At 66.5% G+C, this 12,758-nt stretch overlaps 2 protein-coding genes across 7 annotated transcripts; both read left to right on the top strand.

The window, feature by feature from the left end:
- On the top strand, positions 414 to 3,614 carry NAPRT (nicotinate phosphoribosyltransferase). 3 transcript variants are annotated; one of them, XM_018058680.1, is made up of 13 exons: positions 416 to 675; positions 750 to 877; positions 957 to 1,039; positions 1,244 to 1,374; positions 1,466 to 1,581; positions 1,840 to 2,036; positions 2,119 to 2,259; positions 2,514 to 2,598; positions 2,691 to 2,771; positions 2,854 to 2,956; positions 3,058 to 3,197; positions 3,289 to 3,396; positions 3,504 to 3,614. In XM_018058680.1, the coding sequence occupies exons 1-13, from the start codon at positions 450 to 452 to the stop codon at positions 3,564 to 3,566; spliced, it is 1,602 nt and encodes a 533-aa protein (XP_017914169.1). In that variant the 5' UTR covers positions 416 to 449; the 3' UTR covers positions 3,567 to 3,614. The 3 variants fall into 3 exon arrangements, with proteins under 3 accessions (XP_017914170.1, XP_017914169.1, XP_017914168.1); XM_018058679.1 differs by having other exon boundaries at positions 418 to 675; positions 3,043 to 3,197; XM_018058681.1 differs by lacking the exons at positions 3,058 to 3,197; positions 3,504 to 3,614 and having other exon boundaries at positions 414 to 675; positions 3,289 to 3,362.
- On the top strand, positions 3,707 to 10,664 carry MROH6 (maestro heat like repeat family member 6). 4 transcript variants are annotated; one of them, XR_001919175.1, is made up of 14 exons: positions 3,707 to 4,442; positions 5,581 to 5,607; positions 5,742 to 5,894; positions 6,034 to 6,833; positions 7,025 to 7,209; positions 7,295 to 7,432; positions 7,520 to 7,634; positions 7,743 to 7,886; positions 7,964 to 8,137; positions 8,328 to 8,563; positions 8,704 to 8,823; positions 9,026 to 9,128; positions 9,241 to 9,306; positions 9,469 to 10,664. XR_001919175.1 is itself a non-coding variant. In XM_018058669.1 (14 exons), exons 1-14 carry the CDS (start codon positions 4,397 to 4,399, stop codon positions 9,705 to 9,707), a joined length of 2,478 nt encoding a protein of 825 aa, XP_017914158.1. In that variant the 5' UTR covers positions 3,707 to 4,396; the 3' UTR covers positions 9,708 to 10,664. The 4 variants fall into 4 exon arrangements, 2 of the variants coding, with proteins under 2 accessions (XP_017914158.1, XP_017914159.1); XM_018058669.1 differs by having other exon boundaries at positions 8,328 to 8,495; XM_018058670.1 differs by having other exon boundaries at positions 3,707 to 5,607; positions 6,034 to 6,188; positions 6,716 to 6,833; positions 8,328 to 8,495.

Below are 12,758 nucleotides of genomic sequence, written 5' to 3'. Positions count from 1 at the left end.
AGAGCCTTCTGTGCCAGCTGGTGGACAAGCAGCCCCTTACTTGGGTTGGCACCACATTCCTCCCAGGACAGTGGGCTTGCCGTGGTGTGGTAGTGGCCATGAGCTGCCCTGCCCACGCCCGCAGTGGCTCTGGGCGGGAGGGGATGTGGAGTTCCCATTGCCCTCTTTTACCGTCGGTACGCTGCACGGAGCCGCGGGCGGCAGGGGACAAGACAGACCGCGCCCCACGGGGCCGACCAGGGAGAGCAGACGCCCCAGCGCGAGCCGCGTCCAGCTGAAGGAACGGCTCCCAGCGTCTGGAGGCCGGCGGGCCGCCCCGTGGGTTCTGGTTGCCAGGAGAGGCGGTCGCGCCCCGGTGTCCCAATCTCCCAGCTCCAACCCGCTGGCGGGGCGGGCCCTGGTGAGCGCTGACGTCAAGCGGGCAGGCGGGGCGGCCAGAGTCCGGGGCGATGGCGGAGGAGCAGGACCCCGAGGGGCGCGCGGCGGCGCGGCCGCTGCTCACCGACCTGTACCAGGCCACCATGGCGCTGGGCTACTGGCGCGCCGGCCGCGCGCAGGACCAGGCCGAGTTCGAGCTCTTCTTCCGCCAGTGCCCGTTCGGCGGAGCCTTTGCCTTGGCCGCGGGGCTGCGAGACTGCGTGCGTTTCCTGCGTGCCTTCCGCCTGCGGGACGCAGGTAGGCCCCGGCCGGGCGAGCCCCTGCCCGCACGCCCCCCAGCCCCCGCCCGGCACGGCCTCTGTCGCCCCCAGACCTGCAGTTCCTGGCTTCGGCGCTGCCCCCAGACACAGACCCCGCGTTCTTTGAGCACCTTCGTGCCCTCGACTGCTCTGGTGTGACGGTGCGGGCCCTGCCGGAGGGCTCCCTCGCCTTCCCCGGCGTGAGTGCGGGGGGTGGGACGCGGTGGCGGGGGGCGGCGAACGGGTCAGGGCGGCACCGAGTGACAGCCCGCCCCGCAGGTGCCGCTACTGCAGGTGTCCGGGCCGCTGCTGGTGGTGCAGCTGCTGGAGACGCCGCTCCTCTGCCTGGTCAGCTACGCCAGGTGGGGCCCGGGGTGGGAAGGCCGGCTCCTGCGAGTGGGAGGGGCCTTCCCGGCCGGCCTGTGGGCGTGGCCCCGTGGGGGCGGGGCGGGGGTGGAGCGCGGGTCCGCACCCGCTCCCGCTGCGCAGGGTCTCGAGAGAGAGGCCGGGCCGAGTAGCTTCCTGGCCGTCACTCCAGTCCCCTACCTACTCCCTTGCTCCCACAGCCTCATCGCCACAAATGCCGCGCGCCTTCGCCTGATCGCAGGGCCCGACAAGCGGCTGCTGGAGATGGGACTTCGGCGTGCTCAGGGCCCCGACGGGGGTCTTACTGCTTCTACCTACAGCTACCTGGGCGGTGAGGGCCAGGAGACGGAAGGGAGGAGGAGTCTAGCCGCGAGGCCTTCCCCCTTCAATGTCTGAAGTCCCCTAACTTTACCCTGATCCAGGCTTCGATGCCAGCAGCAACGTGCTCGCAGGACAGCTGCGGGGCGTGCCAGTGGCTGGGACCCTGGCGCACTCCTTTGTCACTTCCTTTTCAGGCAGCGAGGTGCCCCCTGACCCGGTCAGTACCCCTGTCCCCCTAGCTGCATTCCAGAGGGCAGACCCCCAGGGCGATCCCTTCCCCAGAAGGATACGCCAGTCCCTGCTCAGCCCTCAGGCAGGTACCACGCCTGGCCCATCCAAGCCACCCTGGACTGGTGTCTCAGTGTAGCACTGGCAGATGGGTGCTCAGACTGTCTACTGTTGCGAGCCAGCCCGCCCCCCAACCCCCACCCCGCAACCATGCTCTGGGTCTTCCGTCCTTTACCTGTCTCCTTAGATGTTGGCTCCAGCGGCCGGTCAGGGCTCCCAGGTGGATCTGGCTGCCAGTGTGGAGACGTGGCTGGAGCGTGTGTGTGGCCACCTGGGGCTGGGTGTGCAAGAGCCGCACCGGGGAGAGCGGGCAGCCTTTGTGGCCTATGCCCTGGCCTTTCCCCGGGCCTTCCAGGGCCTGCTGGACACCTACAGTGTGCGGAGGTGAGGCCTGGCCATTCCCCAGGATGGTCTCAGCGGAGAAGCTGCAGATCCCCCATGCTGACCCTCCTGTCCCCGTCCCCAGGAGCGGGCTCCCCAACTTCCTGGCTGTAGCCCTGGCCCTTCAGGAGCTGGGCTACCAGGCAGTGGGCGTGAGGCTGGACAGTGGCGACCTGCTTCAGCAGGCTCGGGAGATCCGCGGGGTCTTCCGGACAGCTGCAGCCCAGTGAGTCCCTGGGAGGGGCTTTGTCTGCTGAGAGACCCCCTCCAGCTCAGGGGTATTGAGAGGGGAGGCGTGAGGGAGGCTCTCTGATGCTACCCGAGTGGCAATGCTGCAGTGGGCGAGGAGGCTGTGCTGGGCTCACTCAGGGGCCTGTAGGCACGAAGGCTTGAGCCAGACCAGGAGGTGGTAGAGGGCGGCTGGATGGGCGAGGGGGAGCCACGGGAGTCGGGAACATCTGAGGGGCTACCTCACCACAGGTTCGGGGTGCCCTGGCTGCAGTCGGTCCCCATTGCTGTCAGCAACAACATTGACGAGGAGGAGCTGGCCCGGCTGGCCCAGAAGGTGGGCAGGGCAGCGGCAGGCCAGAGGGTGGCGTGGGGGCCCTGGGCCTGCACGTGCTGGCCGAGCTCAGTGCCCACCCACTCACCTTCCAGGGCAGTGAGGTGAACGTCATTGGCATCGGCACTAGCGTGGTCACCTGCCCTCGCCAGCCTTCCCTGGGCTGTGTCTACAAGGTGGGGCGCAGTGCGAGTGGGCTGGGGGTAGACCAGGGGTCCGGAAAGAAGGTCCAGCTAGCCCAGCACCCTGTCCCCACAGCTGGTGTCTGTGGGAGGCCAGCCGCGGATGAAGCTGACCGAGGACCCCGAGAAGCAGACATTGCCTGGGAGCAAGGCTGCCTTCCGGCTCCTGGGCTCTGATGGTGAGGCCCCTCCACCCTCCTCAGTTCAGTTCCGAGCCCCAGGCCCCTCACGTTATTCTTGGCGCCCCTCACGTGCACACACACAGGGTCTCTGCTGCTAGACGTGCTGCAGTTGGCAGAGGAGCCACCTCCTCAGGCTGGCCGGGAGCTGAGAGTCTGGCCTCGAGGGGCCCGGGAGTCCCGTACTGTGAGGCCGGCCCACGTGGAGCCGCTGCTGCGACTCTGGGTCCAGCAGGGACAGGTGACCACCTCTACCTACCCCCTGAGTCTGCACCTTCAACCCAGACCAAGCTCTGACATCTGACCTTGAGCCCCTTCCTGCCTCCCAACAGCTGTGTGAGCCACTGCCATCTCTGGCTGAATCCAGAGCTTTTGCCCAGCAGTCCCTGCACCGTCTGAGCCCAGCCCACAGGCGGCTGGAGCAGCCCGCACTGTACCAGGTGCGTGCAAGGCCACGCCTACAACCTGGCCAGCCTCGGATGAAGCTGACCGAGGACCATGCTGTCTGCTTCCATGGCCCCATCACCCCCATGTCTCCCCGCTGCAGGTTGCGCTGTCTGAGAAGCTCCAGGCCCTGGTGGACAGACTGAGTGCCAGAGGAGCCCTCTGACAACCTGTGCTAGGAGCTGCCTGAAATTAACATGAGTCATTCACTGTCTCCACTTGTCATGTGTCATTTCTTCATCCAGCCTGCCACTCGCTGGATCCTCAGGGCTTCCTGGGGTGGACTGGAGTCAGGAATTAGTGAGAGGGTTTATGCTCCCAGGGGAGACCCCAGGCTGGCCAGGGTTCAGGAGTCAGCCCTATGCTGAGGCCTGAAGTCAGCTAAGGCTTATGGGAGGGTGTCCAAGGCTTGAGGAGCTGGACTCTAGGGGCAGATCGGGGCAGGGCAGGGGTATAGGGAATGGGGGGTGGTCTTTGCCCAGCTAAGAGCTGAGGGAGTGGCTGGAGGCGGGAGCCACAGGGTGGGGTTGAAGCGCCAGCTGGAGGGGCTCTGGGATTCCCCCTGGGAAGGCTTGCTGGGATACCTCCACCTCCCCAAGGGGAGGCCTCGGTGTCCCCTGCCGCTGCTACTGGCAGGCTCCACAGGCCTCTGTGCCCCTGGGCTCCCCCCATCCGGCTCCCTCTTGGCTCTGGCGTGTCACAGTGTGGACCAGGCCTCGGTCGTGGGGACCCAGCTGCTGCCCCCGAAGTGCCAGGAAAGGCTTGGAGCGGTGGGGCCTGCCTGACCAGAGCCAGGGAGGAAGTTAGGGAGCAGGGGCCCGCCCTGGGCACCCGGCCAAGTCCTGGCTGCCCCGCCTCTGTGCAGCAGGCTTGTCAGGTCTCCACCTGCTTCCGTTCCAGGAGAGAGGGTCAAGGCTCTGCAGGACACGGGGGCCAAGGCCTCGGTCTCTTGTCCAGGAGGTGGGCAGCTCGAGGAACCAGCAAGGGCGTGGGGGAATGCTGACTGTCCAGGGGATGGCCCCCGGGCTCTCCCGCTGCTCAGGTATTTGGCAGGACCAGCTCTTCTGGCTCCCCCAGCCCAGGCTGGGCAGTGGCCACTGTGTTGCTGGGTGAGGATGACAGTGGGGATTTGGGACAAAGGCCTGGTCAGGCCTCCTGGGGAGAGGGGGGCTTGGAGAGAGATACACACACCCCTGCCAGCATGCACACAACAGAACACACCCAGGCCCAAGGCCCCCTCATGTCACCACTTCTGAGCTTTGCATTCTGGTGCTGGGACCCAGACCCTCCCCTAGTGACCCATCCAGTGACGTCAGTCACCTGTGAGGGCACCAGAGGCACTGGGCAGCTCCTCTTCTGCTGGCCCACCCCCAGGGCTGCTCTGAGTTCAAAGGGGGCGGCAGCTCTCAGACCATCCCCTTCCCGGAGGTCCGGTCGGATGGGAACACGGAGGGGACAGCCCAGCCCCAGCCCAGGCCTAGCATGGGACTCGACTGCCTTTCAGGGCTGAGTCAGGCGAGGTCTCAGCTCAGGGCTGGGCCAGACCCTCAAGAGCTGTGCACGCTTGCCAAGATTCCCTGCCCAGCAGGGTTGGCGTTCAGGTCAAGGGCTCGCCTCCCTGCCACCACCCCCTTGTACTCCCTGCCCTGACAGATCCTCTGTCCCCCAGGGACCTTGCTTGGCCCTTTCCTAGGGCCCGGTGGGCAGAACTGGACCCCAGACACTCAGGCTGCAGGCAGCCTGGGCAGGAGGGCCCTCCCAAAGCCCCTGGCGGGTACCACACCTGGAGACACCTCTGTATGGCTCCCCACCTCCACCCTACACACACACACACACATACACACACACGCCACCAAGCCTGGTCCCGCCTGCCTGGGGCTTGCTTCTAGGTCAGGCCTGGGCACGACTTCCTGGGAGGACCAGCAACAGGTGCTACAAGCTTGGCGTGTGCCACGGCCATGGCTGGGGGCATGTGGGGCCCTGCCCGTGGGGCCCCCGTGGCGGCCCTGACCCTGACAGCCCTGGCTGAAGGGATCCGGGCCAGCCGGGGGCAGCCCACGGGACCCCCTGCCCCAGGCCCTCAGCCGCAGCCTGAACCTGAACCTGCAGTGGCGGAGCCCGGGAGGGCAACCACCATCCCCACGGCTGGCGGCGAGCCCCTCTCCCCGCCCCTTCCCCAGGAGCCAGCCCCCGAGGGGCCCCAGCTGGTAAGCAGGAGGGCTGCCTGGGGGGAAGGGGAGGTAACGAGGGAGGGGGCTGGGAGATGGCAGAAAGGCTCTGTGGAGGGAGGAAGAGTGTGAGAGAGACAAGGGGGCTCCACATGCTCCCCCTCCACCCCCAGATTCCCCGGAGCTCCTGGGAGGAGGGGGCCCTCGCAGACCTGGCCATGTACACCGCCACCTGCCTGGAAGAGGCTGGCTTTGTGGGAACCCAGGCGACAGCGCTCACCCTGTCCTCAGCCCTGGAGGCTCGGGGGCACAGGCTGGAGGACCAGGTGAGCCCCCGGCCCCTCCCCACGGCCCCTCCGCGGGCCCGGGCCCCTCCAAGGCTTGGGCGGGCGGGATGAGCTGTGCCTGCTTGGCGGGGGCAGGGCTCACAGAGCCCTGACCGCCGCCCGCCGCCTCCCACGCCAGGTGCATGGGCTCGTGCGGGGGCTGCTGGCGCAGGTGCCCCACCTGGCAGAGGGGCGGCCCCGGCGGGCGGCGCTGCGGGTGTTGAGCGCGCTGGCTCTGGAGCACTCCCGGGACGTGGTGTTCGCACTGCTGCGCTGCTCACCGGCCCCGGACCGGTAACTTGCCCCGCCCCACCAGGCGCGCGTCGCGTCGTCGGGGCCCCACGCGGCTTCCTTCCCCCTTCCGGCTTGGTCGTGGAGTCTGGCCCAGGCAGACGGAGGAGGGAGCCTTTCCCCTCCCCTCCTCCCTCTCCTCCCGCTGCCCCTCCCACCTCGGGTCCTCTGCTGGTTCCTGGCTGCAGCCTGGCCTTCTCTCTCCCTGTCTGGGGGTGCCCGCCTGAGCAAGCCGGGTGGCTTCTGCACCCCCAACGCCCCTGGCTCTGGTTAGTCTGCCTCCAGGGAAAGTTATCTCTGGTTTTATTCCCCATGGTGACTGTTCGTGATGCCAGGCTTGTTGCTGGCCCGTTGGGGTCCCATGTGGTCTGCACAGATGCCACTCATCTTGTTCCTCAGGGATTGCCAGGGTGGGGTGGGGGGCAGTTAACCCTCCCTCCTCCTGCTGGAGTCCTAGTGGCTGCCTCCCCAATTTGGGGGCTCTCCTCACCCCAGCCCCAGACCCTGTCTCACATGCCCCATGCCCCCAGAGCGGCCGCTGAGCTCTGGCGCAGCCTGAGCCGGAACCAGCGTGTGAACGGACAGGTGCTGGTGCAGTTGCTTTGGGCGCTAAAGGGCTCAGCCGGATCCCAGCTGGAGGCGCTGGCGGTAGGTGGCTCTGTCCAGCTTGCCAGGGGACACCCCAGCCCTGGCCCAAGAGGCCAGGAAAGTCAGGATACAGGGGCTCGGGGGCAGCAGGCGCTCACCCTATCACACCCATCCGTAACGTCCTTTGAGCGTGGAGGCCTTGTCCTCTCCGTCTGCCATGTCTGAGCCTGAATGAGCCCCTGGTTCCACAGGCCACTCGTGCCCTTGGGGAGATGCTGGCTGTGTCCGGCTGCATAGGTGCCACCCGAGGCTTCTACCCGCACCTTCTCCTGGTGCTGGTCACTCAGCTCCATGAGCTGGCATGGGACGCACACCCCCCCGACACACCCAAGGTTTGGGCTCCATCTCACCGAGGGCCACCGCACAGTCATGCCAGGTGAGGGGGTGCACACCAGGGTGTGAGGGCTTGCCCAGTGCCCTCCTGGCCCTCACTGCCTACTCGCCACTGCCCCTGCCCCCAGCTGCACGTTGGAGGCCCTGAAGGCCCTGCTGTCTGGGGATGGAGGCCGCATGGTGGTAATGTGCATGGAGCAGGCTGGAGGCTGGAGGAGACTGGTGGGAGCCCGCACCCACCTGGAGGGTGTCCTGCTGCTGGCCAGGTGCGGGGCGGGGGTGTGGGAGAAGCAGGGGCATGGGGGTTGGGGGGCGGCTTCTTGAGAGAAAGCTTCCGTTTGGCCCCGTCCCAGTGCCCTGGTGGCCCACGCCGACCACCACCTGCGAGGCCTGTTCGCTGACTTGCTGCCGCGGCTGCGCAGCACAGACAACGCACAGCGCCTGACGGCCATGGCCTTCTTCACCGGGGTGAGCCCGCTTCCAGGACGGGTGGGGAGGGGTGACAGTGAGCTTGGCCCCTAAGCGGCTCTGGCCTGCACAGAAAGCCAGTGCGCTGACCCAGTGTCCCCCGCCCAGCTGTTGCAGAGCCGGCCCACTGCGCGGCTCCTGCGGGAGGAGGTGATCCTGGAGCGGCTCCGCGCCTGGCAGGGCGACCCTGAGCCCACCGTGCGCTGGCTGGCCCTGCTGGGCCTCGGCCACCTGGCGCTGAACCGCGGGAAGGTGAGGGAGGGGCGGGGCGGGGCGGGGCGGGGCGGGCTGGGCGAGGGGCCTCCCACTAGTCCCTGTACCCCCGGCAGGTGCGCCACGCGACCACGCTGCTGCCCGCGCTCCTCGGCGCGCTGGGCGAGGGTGACCCGCGGCTCGTGGACGCCGCGCTCGGGGCGCTGCGAAGGGTCCTGCTGCGGCCGCAGGCGCCCGTGCGGCTCCTGAGCGCGGAGCTGCGGCCACGCCTCCCACCGCTCCTGGACGACGTGAGCCCCTCCCGCCCCCTCCGGCTGTCTTTCCCACGACCCTGCCCGCCCCCCTCCCCGGTTCCCCTGCCAGGCCCCGCTGGGGCCCCCAGGGCACTCCCGCAGACTGCAGCCCTCCGGACGCCCTCTCCCTGCCGGCTCCTAATCACGCCCTCTCCCTGCCGGCTCCTAATCGCGCCCTCCTGTGCAGGCCCGGGACTCGGTCCGCGCCTCCGCAGTCGGGCTGCTCGGGACGCTGGTGCGGCGCGGCCGGGGCGGGCTCCGGGTGGGGCTCCGCCGCCCCCTGCGGAAGCTGGTGCTGCAGTGTCTTGTTCCGCTGCTGTTGCGCCTGCACGACCCCAACCCAGACACCGCTGAGGTCAGCCCCCGACAGTGTCCTGACCACTCCACCCTTCCCCACCACAGACGCCTCTCCAGAAAGCACAGGTCAGGGACTTCCCCGAAGACCGCAGGAGGCTTGGACAAGCAGGACTCCTCCGCCCCTCACCCTGGCCACCTCCTACCTCCCAGGTCCTTTCTTGCCACTGTCCTTTCGGACCTGTAACCTCGCTTCCTACCCGTTCCAGAGCTCCGAATGGACCCTGGCCCGCTGTGACCAGGCCCTGCACTGGGGCCTGCTGGAGGAGATGGTCACGGTGGCCCACTACGACAGCCCTGAGGCCCTAAGCCGCATCTGCCACCGCCTGGTCAGTTGGGGGGATGGTGAGAATGATGGGGTGTGGTCAGCTGTCCACTTGGTCCAGTATACACCGGGGCCACTCCCCCCCCAGACTGAGACTCCTCACCCTTCCCGTCAAGGTGGTAGCATGTTGAAGCCTGGCCTCACCTCTGAGGCCTCCACTCCACGCAGAGCTGGCCCACCTGCCCCACCAGCCCTTCTGTCCCTAGGTCCAGTGGTACCCGAGTCATGTGCCCAGCTTCCTGAGCCAGACCCAGGGCTACCTAAGGAGCCCTCAGGGCCCCCTGCGCCGGGCGGCCGTCCTGCTCACAGGTGAGGCAGGCCTGGTGTCACGCTGCTCCCTGCACCCAGGGCTCTGGGCGCTGGGCCAGCCCCTCACTGCTGTGGGCACGGGGCCAGCACTCAGGGCTTCGCTTTGGTCCAGGCTTCCTGGTCCATCACTCCAGTCCCAGCCACGTCAACCAGGACCTGCTGGACTCTCTGTTCCAGGGTGAGCCCAACTCGCCCTCCTGGGGTTCCGCAGGGTTCCAGAGAGGTGGTGGCTGCCAGGGCAGAGTGGATGGGAGTGGATGGGTGGGGGAAGGGGATGGATGGGGGACAGCCCAGGAGGCGCCCCCCCCCTCCCGCCTCATGAACCGCCCTGTCCCCGCAGACTTGGGGCTGCTGCGGAGCGACCCTGAGCCCGCTGTGGCGGCGGCAGCACACGTGTCTGGCCAGCAGGTGGCGTTGCTGGCCCGCGCGCAGCCCCAGCCCTACGGCTGGAGCCTCCGGCACCTCCCCCGCCCCGGCCGGCCCCGCCCCTGGCCGGCCCGGCCCCCGCCCGTCTATGCCCGCAGCCCGTTCCAGCACCGCAGCCTCCCCGGCCGCTGGGGCTGTTCAGGTCCAGGCTGAGCTAACCGGCCGGCCCTCCAATGGGGGCCACGGTGCTGACTCGGGCTCCCTGCTCTGTGGCCTGTCTTGGCTAGGGGGCAGGTCTGCAGAAGAGGTACGCCTTGAGGGGCACCCTGGGCATAGTGCTGGGCACCAATGCCTGTCCCCCACCCCGGCGGGTCTCTGCACAGTCTGCTGCACACAAAGACCCCCCACCCCGACAGCCCTGTGACTAGATGGACCACCAGTTTCTGACGCAGCACCTTCACCCTCAGCTTCTCGCTTCATCCACCTCTTGGTCCGTCTGTCCCTCAGCAGGCCTGTGCCTCTCCCAGCCCCTTGGCATGTGCCCTGCCTGGATGGCGCCTGGCCTTCTGGGACCAGGCCAGGTGGGGACACGGAAGTGGGTGCAGCCTTGGAAGCCATCCCCGTGAAAGGCTGCCTCTGCTGGCCACATGCTGGCTGGGAGGTTCTGAGGTTTCCAGTCACACCCTCCCTGCTCAGGAAGCACCCGTCTGGCCTCCTGTCCACACCCACTGCCCAGCAGCCTGGCCCCATTCCTGCCCCTCCCCTCTAGCTCACTGTCTCAGACCTCTGGGGTCTTCTCTGGACGCGGCCCCCGACTTCCCACTGGACACCGCAGGTCTGAGATGATGCCTGTGGGCTCAGGTGTTGGGTGCCAGCATCTGCCCCTCACCAGGCTGAGCTGTCACACCCGCATCCCGGCACCTGCTCAGGGCCGGGTGAGGGAGGAGGTCCCTCAGGACTGCTCCAAAGCAGTGACCCAGGCTCTCCAGATCCGGGACGAGTGGCTTCTGCCACCTGGAATGCCCACCCTGAAGTGTCCTCTTGCCTTTTCAGGGCCCCAAAAGCTGCCTCCTCAGAGAAGGAGGCCTCCACTCACACAGCCTCTTGGAGGCTGGGGTCGGTCCTGCCCATCCCAATGGAAAGCATTTGAAATAAAGATATAGCCGGACAGCGCTGGTGGTCCAGCAGTTAAGCCTCTGCACTCCCAATGCAGGGAGCACAGGTTCAATCCCTGGTTAGGGAACTAAGATCCCACATGCTGCACCGTGCAGCCAAAATAAAAACACAGATCCTAGGGGTTTGGTGTCTGTCTGGGCCAAGGCTGGGCTCTGATGAGCTGTGCCTGGTCCAAGATCAGGCTTGGGCTAAGATGACAGGGAAGGCAGCATGTGGCTGCCAACAAAGGTCCATCTAGTCAAGGCTATGGTTTTTCCAGTAGTCATGTATGGATGTGAGAGTTGGACTATAAAGAAAACAGTGCCAAAGAATTGATGCTTTTGAATTGTGGTGTTGGAGAAGACTCTTGAGAGTCCCTTGGGTTGCAAGGAGATCCAACCAGTCCATCCTAAAGGAAATCAGTCCGAATATTCACTGGAAGGACTGATGTTGAAGCTGAAAGTCCAATACTTTGGCCACCTGATGCAAAAAGCCCCTGATGCTGGGAAAGATTCAAGGCGAGAGGAGAGGGGGATGACAGAGGATGAGATGGCTGGATGGCACCACCAACTCAATGGACATGAGTTTGGGGAAGCTCTGGGAGTTGCTGATGGACAGGGAGGCCTGGCGTGCTGCAGTCCATGGAGTTGCAAAAGACACGACTGAGCGACTGAGCTGAACTGAACTGAGCATGTGGCTGGGGGTTGGGCCAGCCCTGGGCGGAGTCAGGCAGGCTTTGCCCTGACTGAGAAGCTGTGCTGCCCACACAGGCCCTGAGCAGTCAGAGCTTAGCCGGGAGAGGCCGGGGTCTCCTCGTTGGTCACTCTGAGGGCAGGGGAGGCCCCAGCCAAGGGCACTAGCCCGTGAGAAGCCAGGGGCATAGTTTGGTGTATTAGTTCACAATTCTCCAAGGGGAATGCCAAAATTGGATTAAACTACAAGAAATATCCAGGGACACACTGGGGAGTCCAGGAGGCCGTCGGAGCCCGGGAGGCAGAAGGAAGGGAGGCTGGTGAGAATGGCCTCAGGGGTCTCCAGCCCGACCCCATCAGGGAGGTGCCAGGTCCCAGTCCTGCGGCCCCTCCACTGCTGCCGGCAGGGTGGTGGGAGGACCTCCCTCAATCGCCTGATGGTCGGGCCCCTCAGGGTCTTGCAGCCTGGAGCCAGAAGCTGGGGGAACGTCTGAGGCCCACTGCCCCCACCAGGCACGAGCCTGTCCAACCACAGGGTGTGGCTGCACAGGCGAGGGGCAAAGCCCCCAGCAAGGCTCGCTGGGAAGTGGGGTCCAGCCTCACGAGGGGCTTGGCAGGCAGCGCCCCGCCTCTTCCATGCCTCCCCGCAGGGCCTGGGCCTCTCTGCCCTGGAAGCCCACTCCCCTCCACTCCGCAGGCCATCTGGAGTGAACCTGCCCCCCGCCCCCCTGCCGTGAGGGCGTCCCTTGCCCTGTAGCTGGGCCCCCGCCAGACACCCTGCTTGCCGATTTGTCCTGGGAGTGGGACGCTTCTCAGAGATTTCTCTGCTGCGGTCCCCAAGGAGGCTCCAGTTGGGGCGGCGACACCGTAGCTCTGCTCCTGGATGAGCCCCGCTCCCGGGTGAGCGCTGTTGGTTGGTGGGCGTCCAGGTGACCAGGCCCAGCAGAGCCACCCACAGAGTGCTCACCTACCCCCAGGGTCTAGGGTCGGGGTATGCTGCTTTACACAGACGTCCCCCTGCCACGCCTTGATCTTGATGCTTAGATGCTCTCAAATGAGCTGTCACTGGAGACCTCCGGGCACTGGCGACCCTGGAGCCTGAGGGCCAACAGTGAGATCCTCCAAAGGGTGCCTGTGTGGGGCTCAGCAGACTGTTCACCACCTGATCCTGTGGGGAGTGTCTCAGCGCGCCAGAAGAAGCGCCGGTGGGCCCACTCGCTGCTTTCCAAGACCTGTGCTGGTCCAGTCCCGTTTGCCTTGATGGTGCCTTTCAGTCCTCTAGCCAGGTTCCCAAAAGAGGCTCTGGGGAACACAAACAGGCCTGGGAGGTGTCCAACTTCTCCCTTGCCCTGGGTGAGGGGACAATTGCTAGGCGTTTCTGTACTGGGATCTGGGATGTTTAGGGAGCACTCTTTTA

The sequence above is a fragment of the Capra hircus genome, chromosome 14 (genome assembly GCF_001704415.2).
Source record: "Capra hircus breed San Clemente chromosome 14, ASM170441v1, whole genome shotgun sequence".
Taxonomy (NCBI): Eukaryota; Metazoa; Chordata; class Mammalia; order Artiodactyla; family Bovidae; genus Capra; species Capra hircus.
This window is presented reverse-complemented; position numbering and strand designations above follow the sequence as displayed.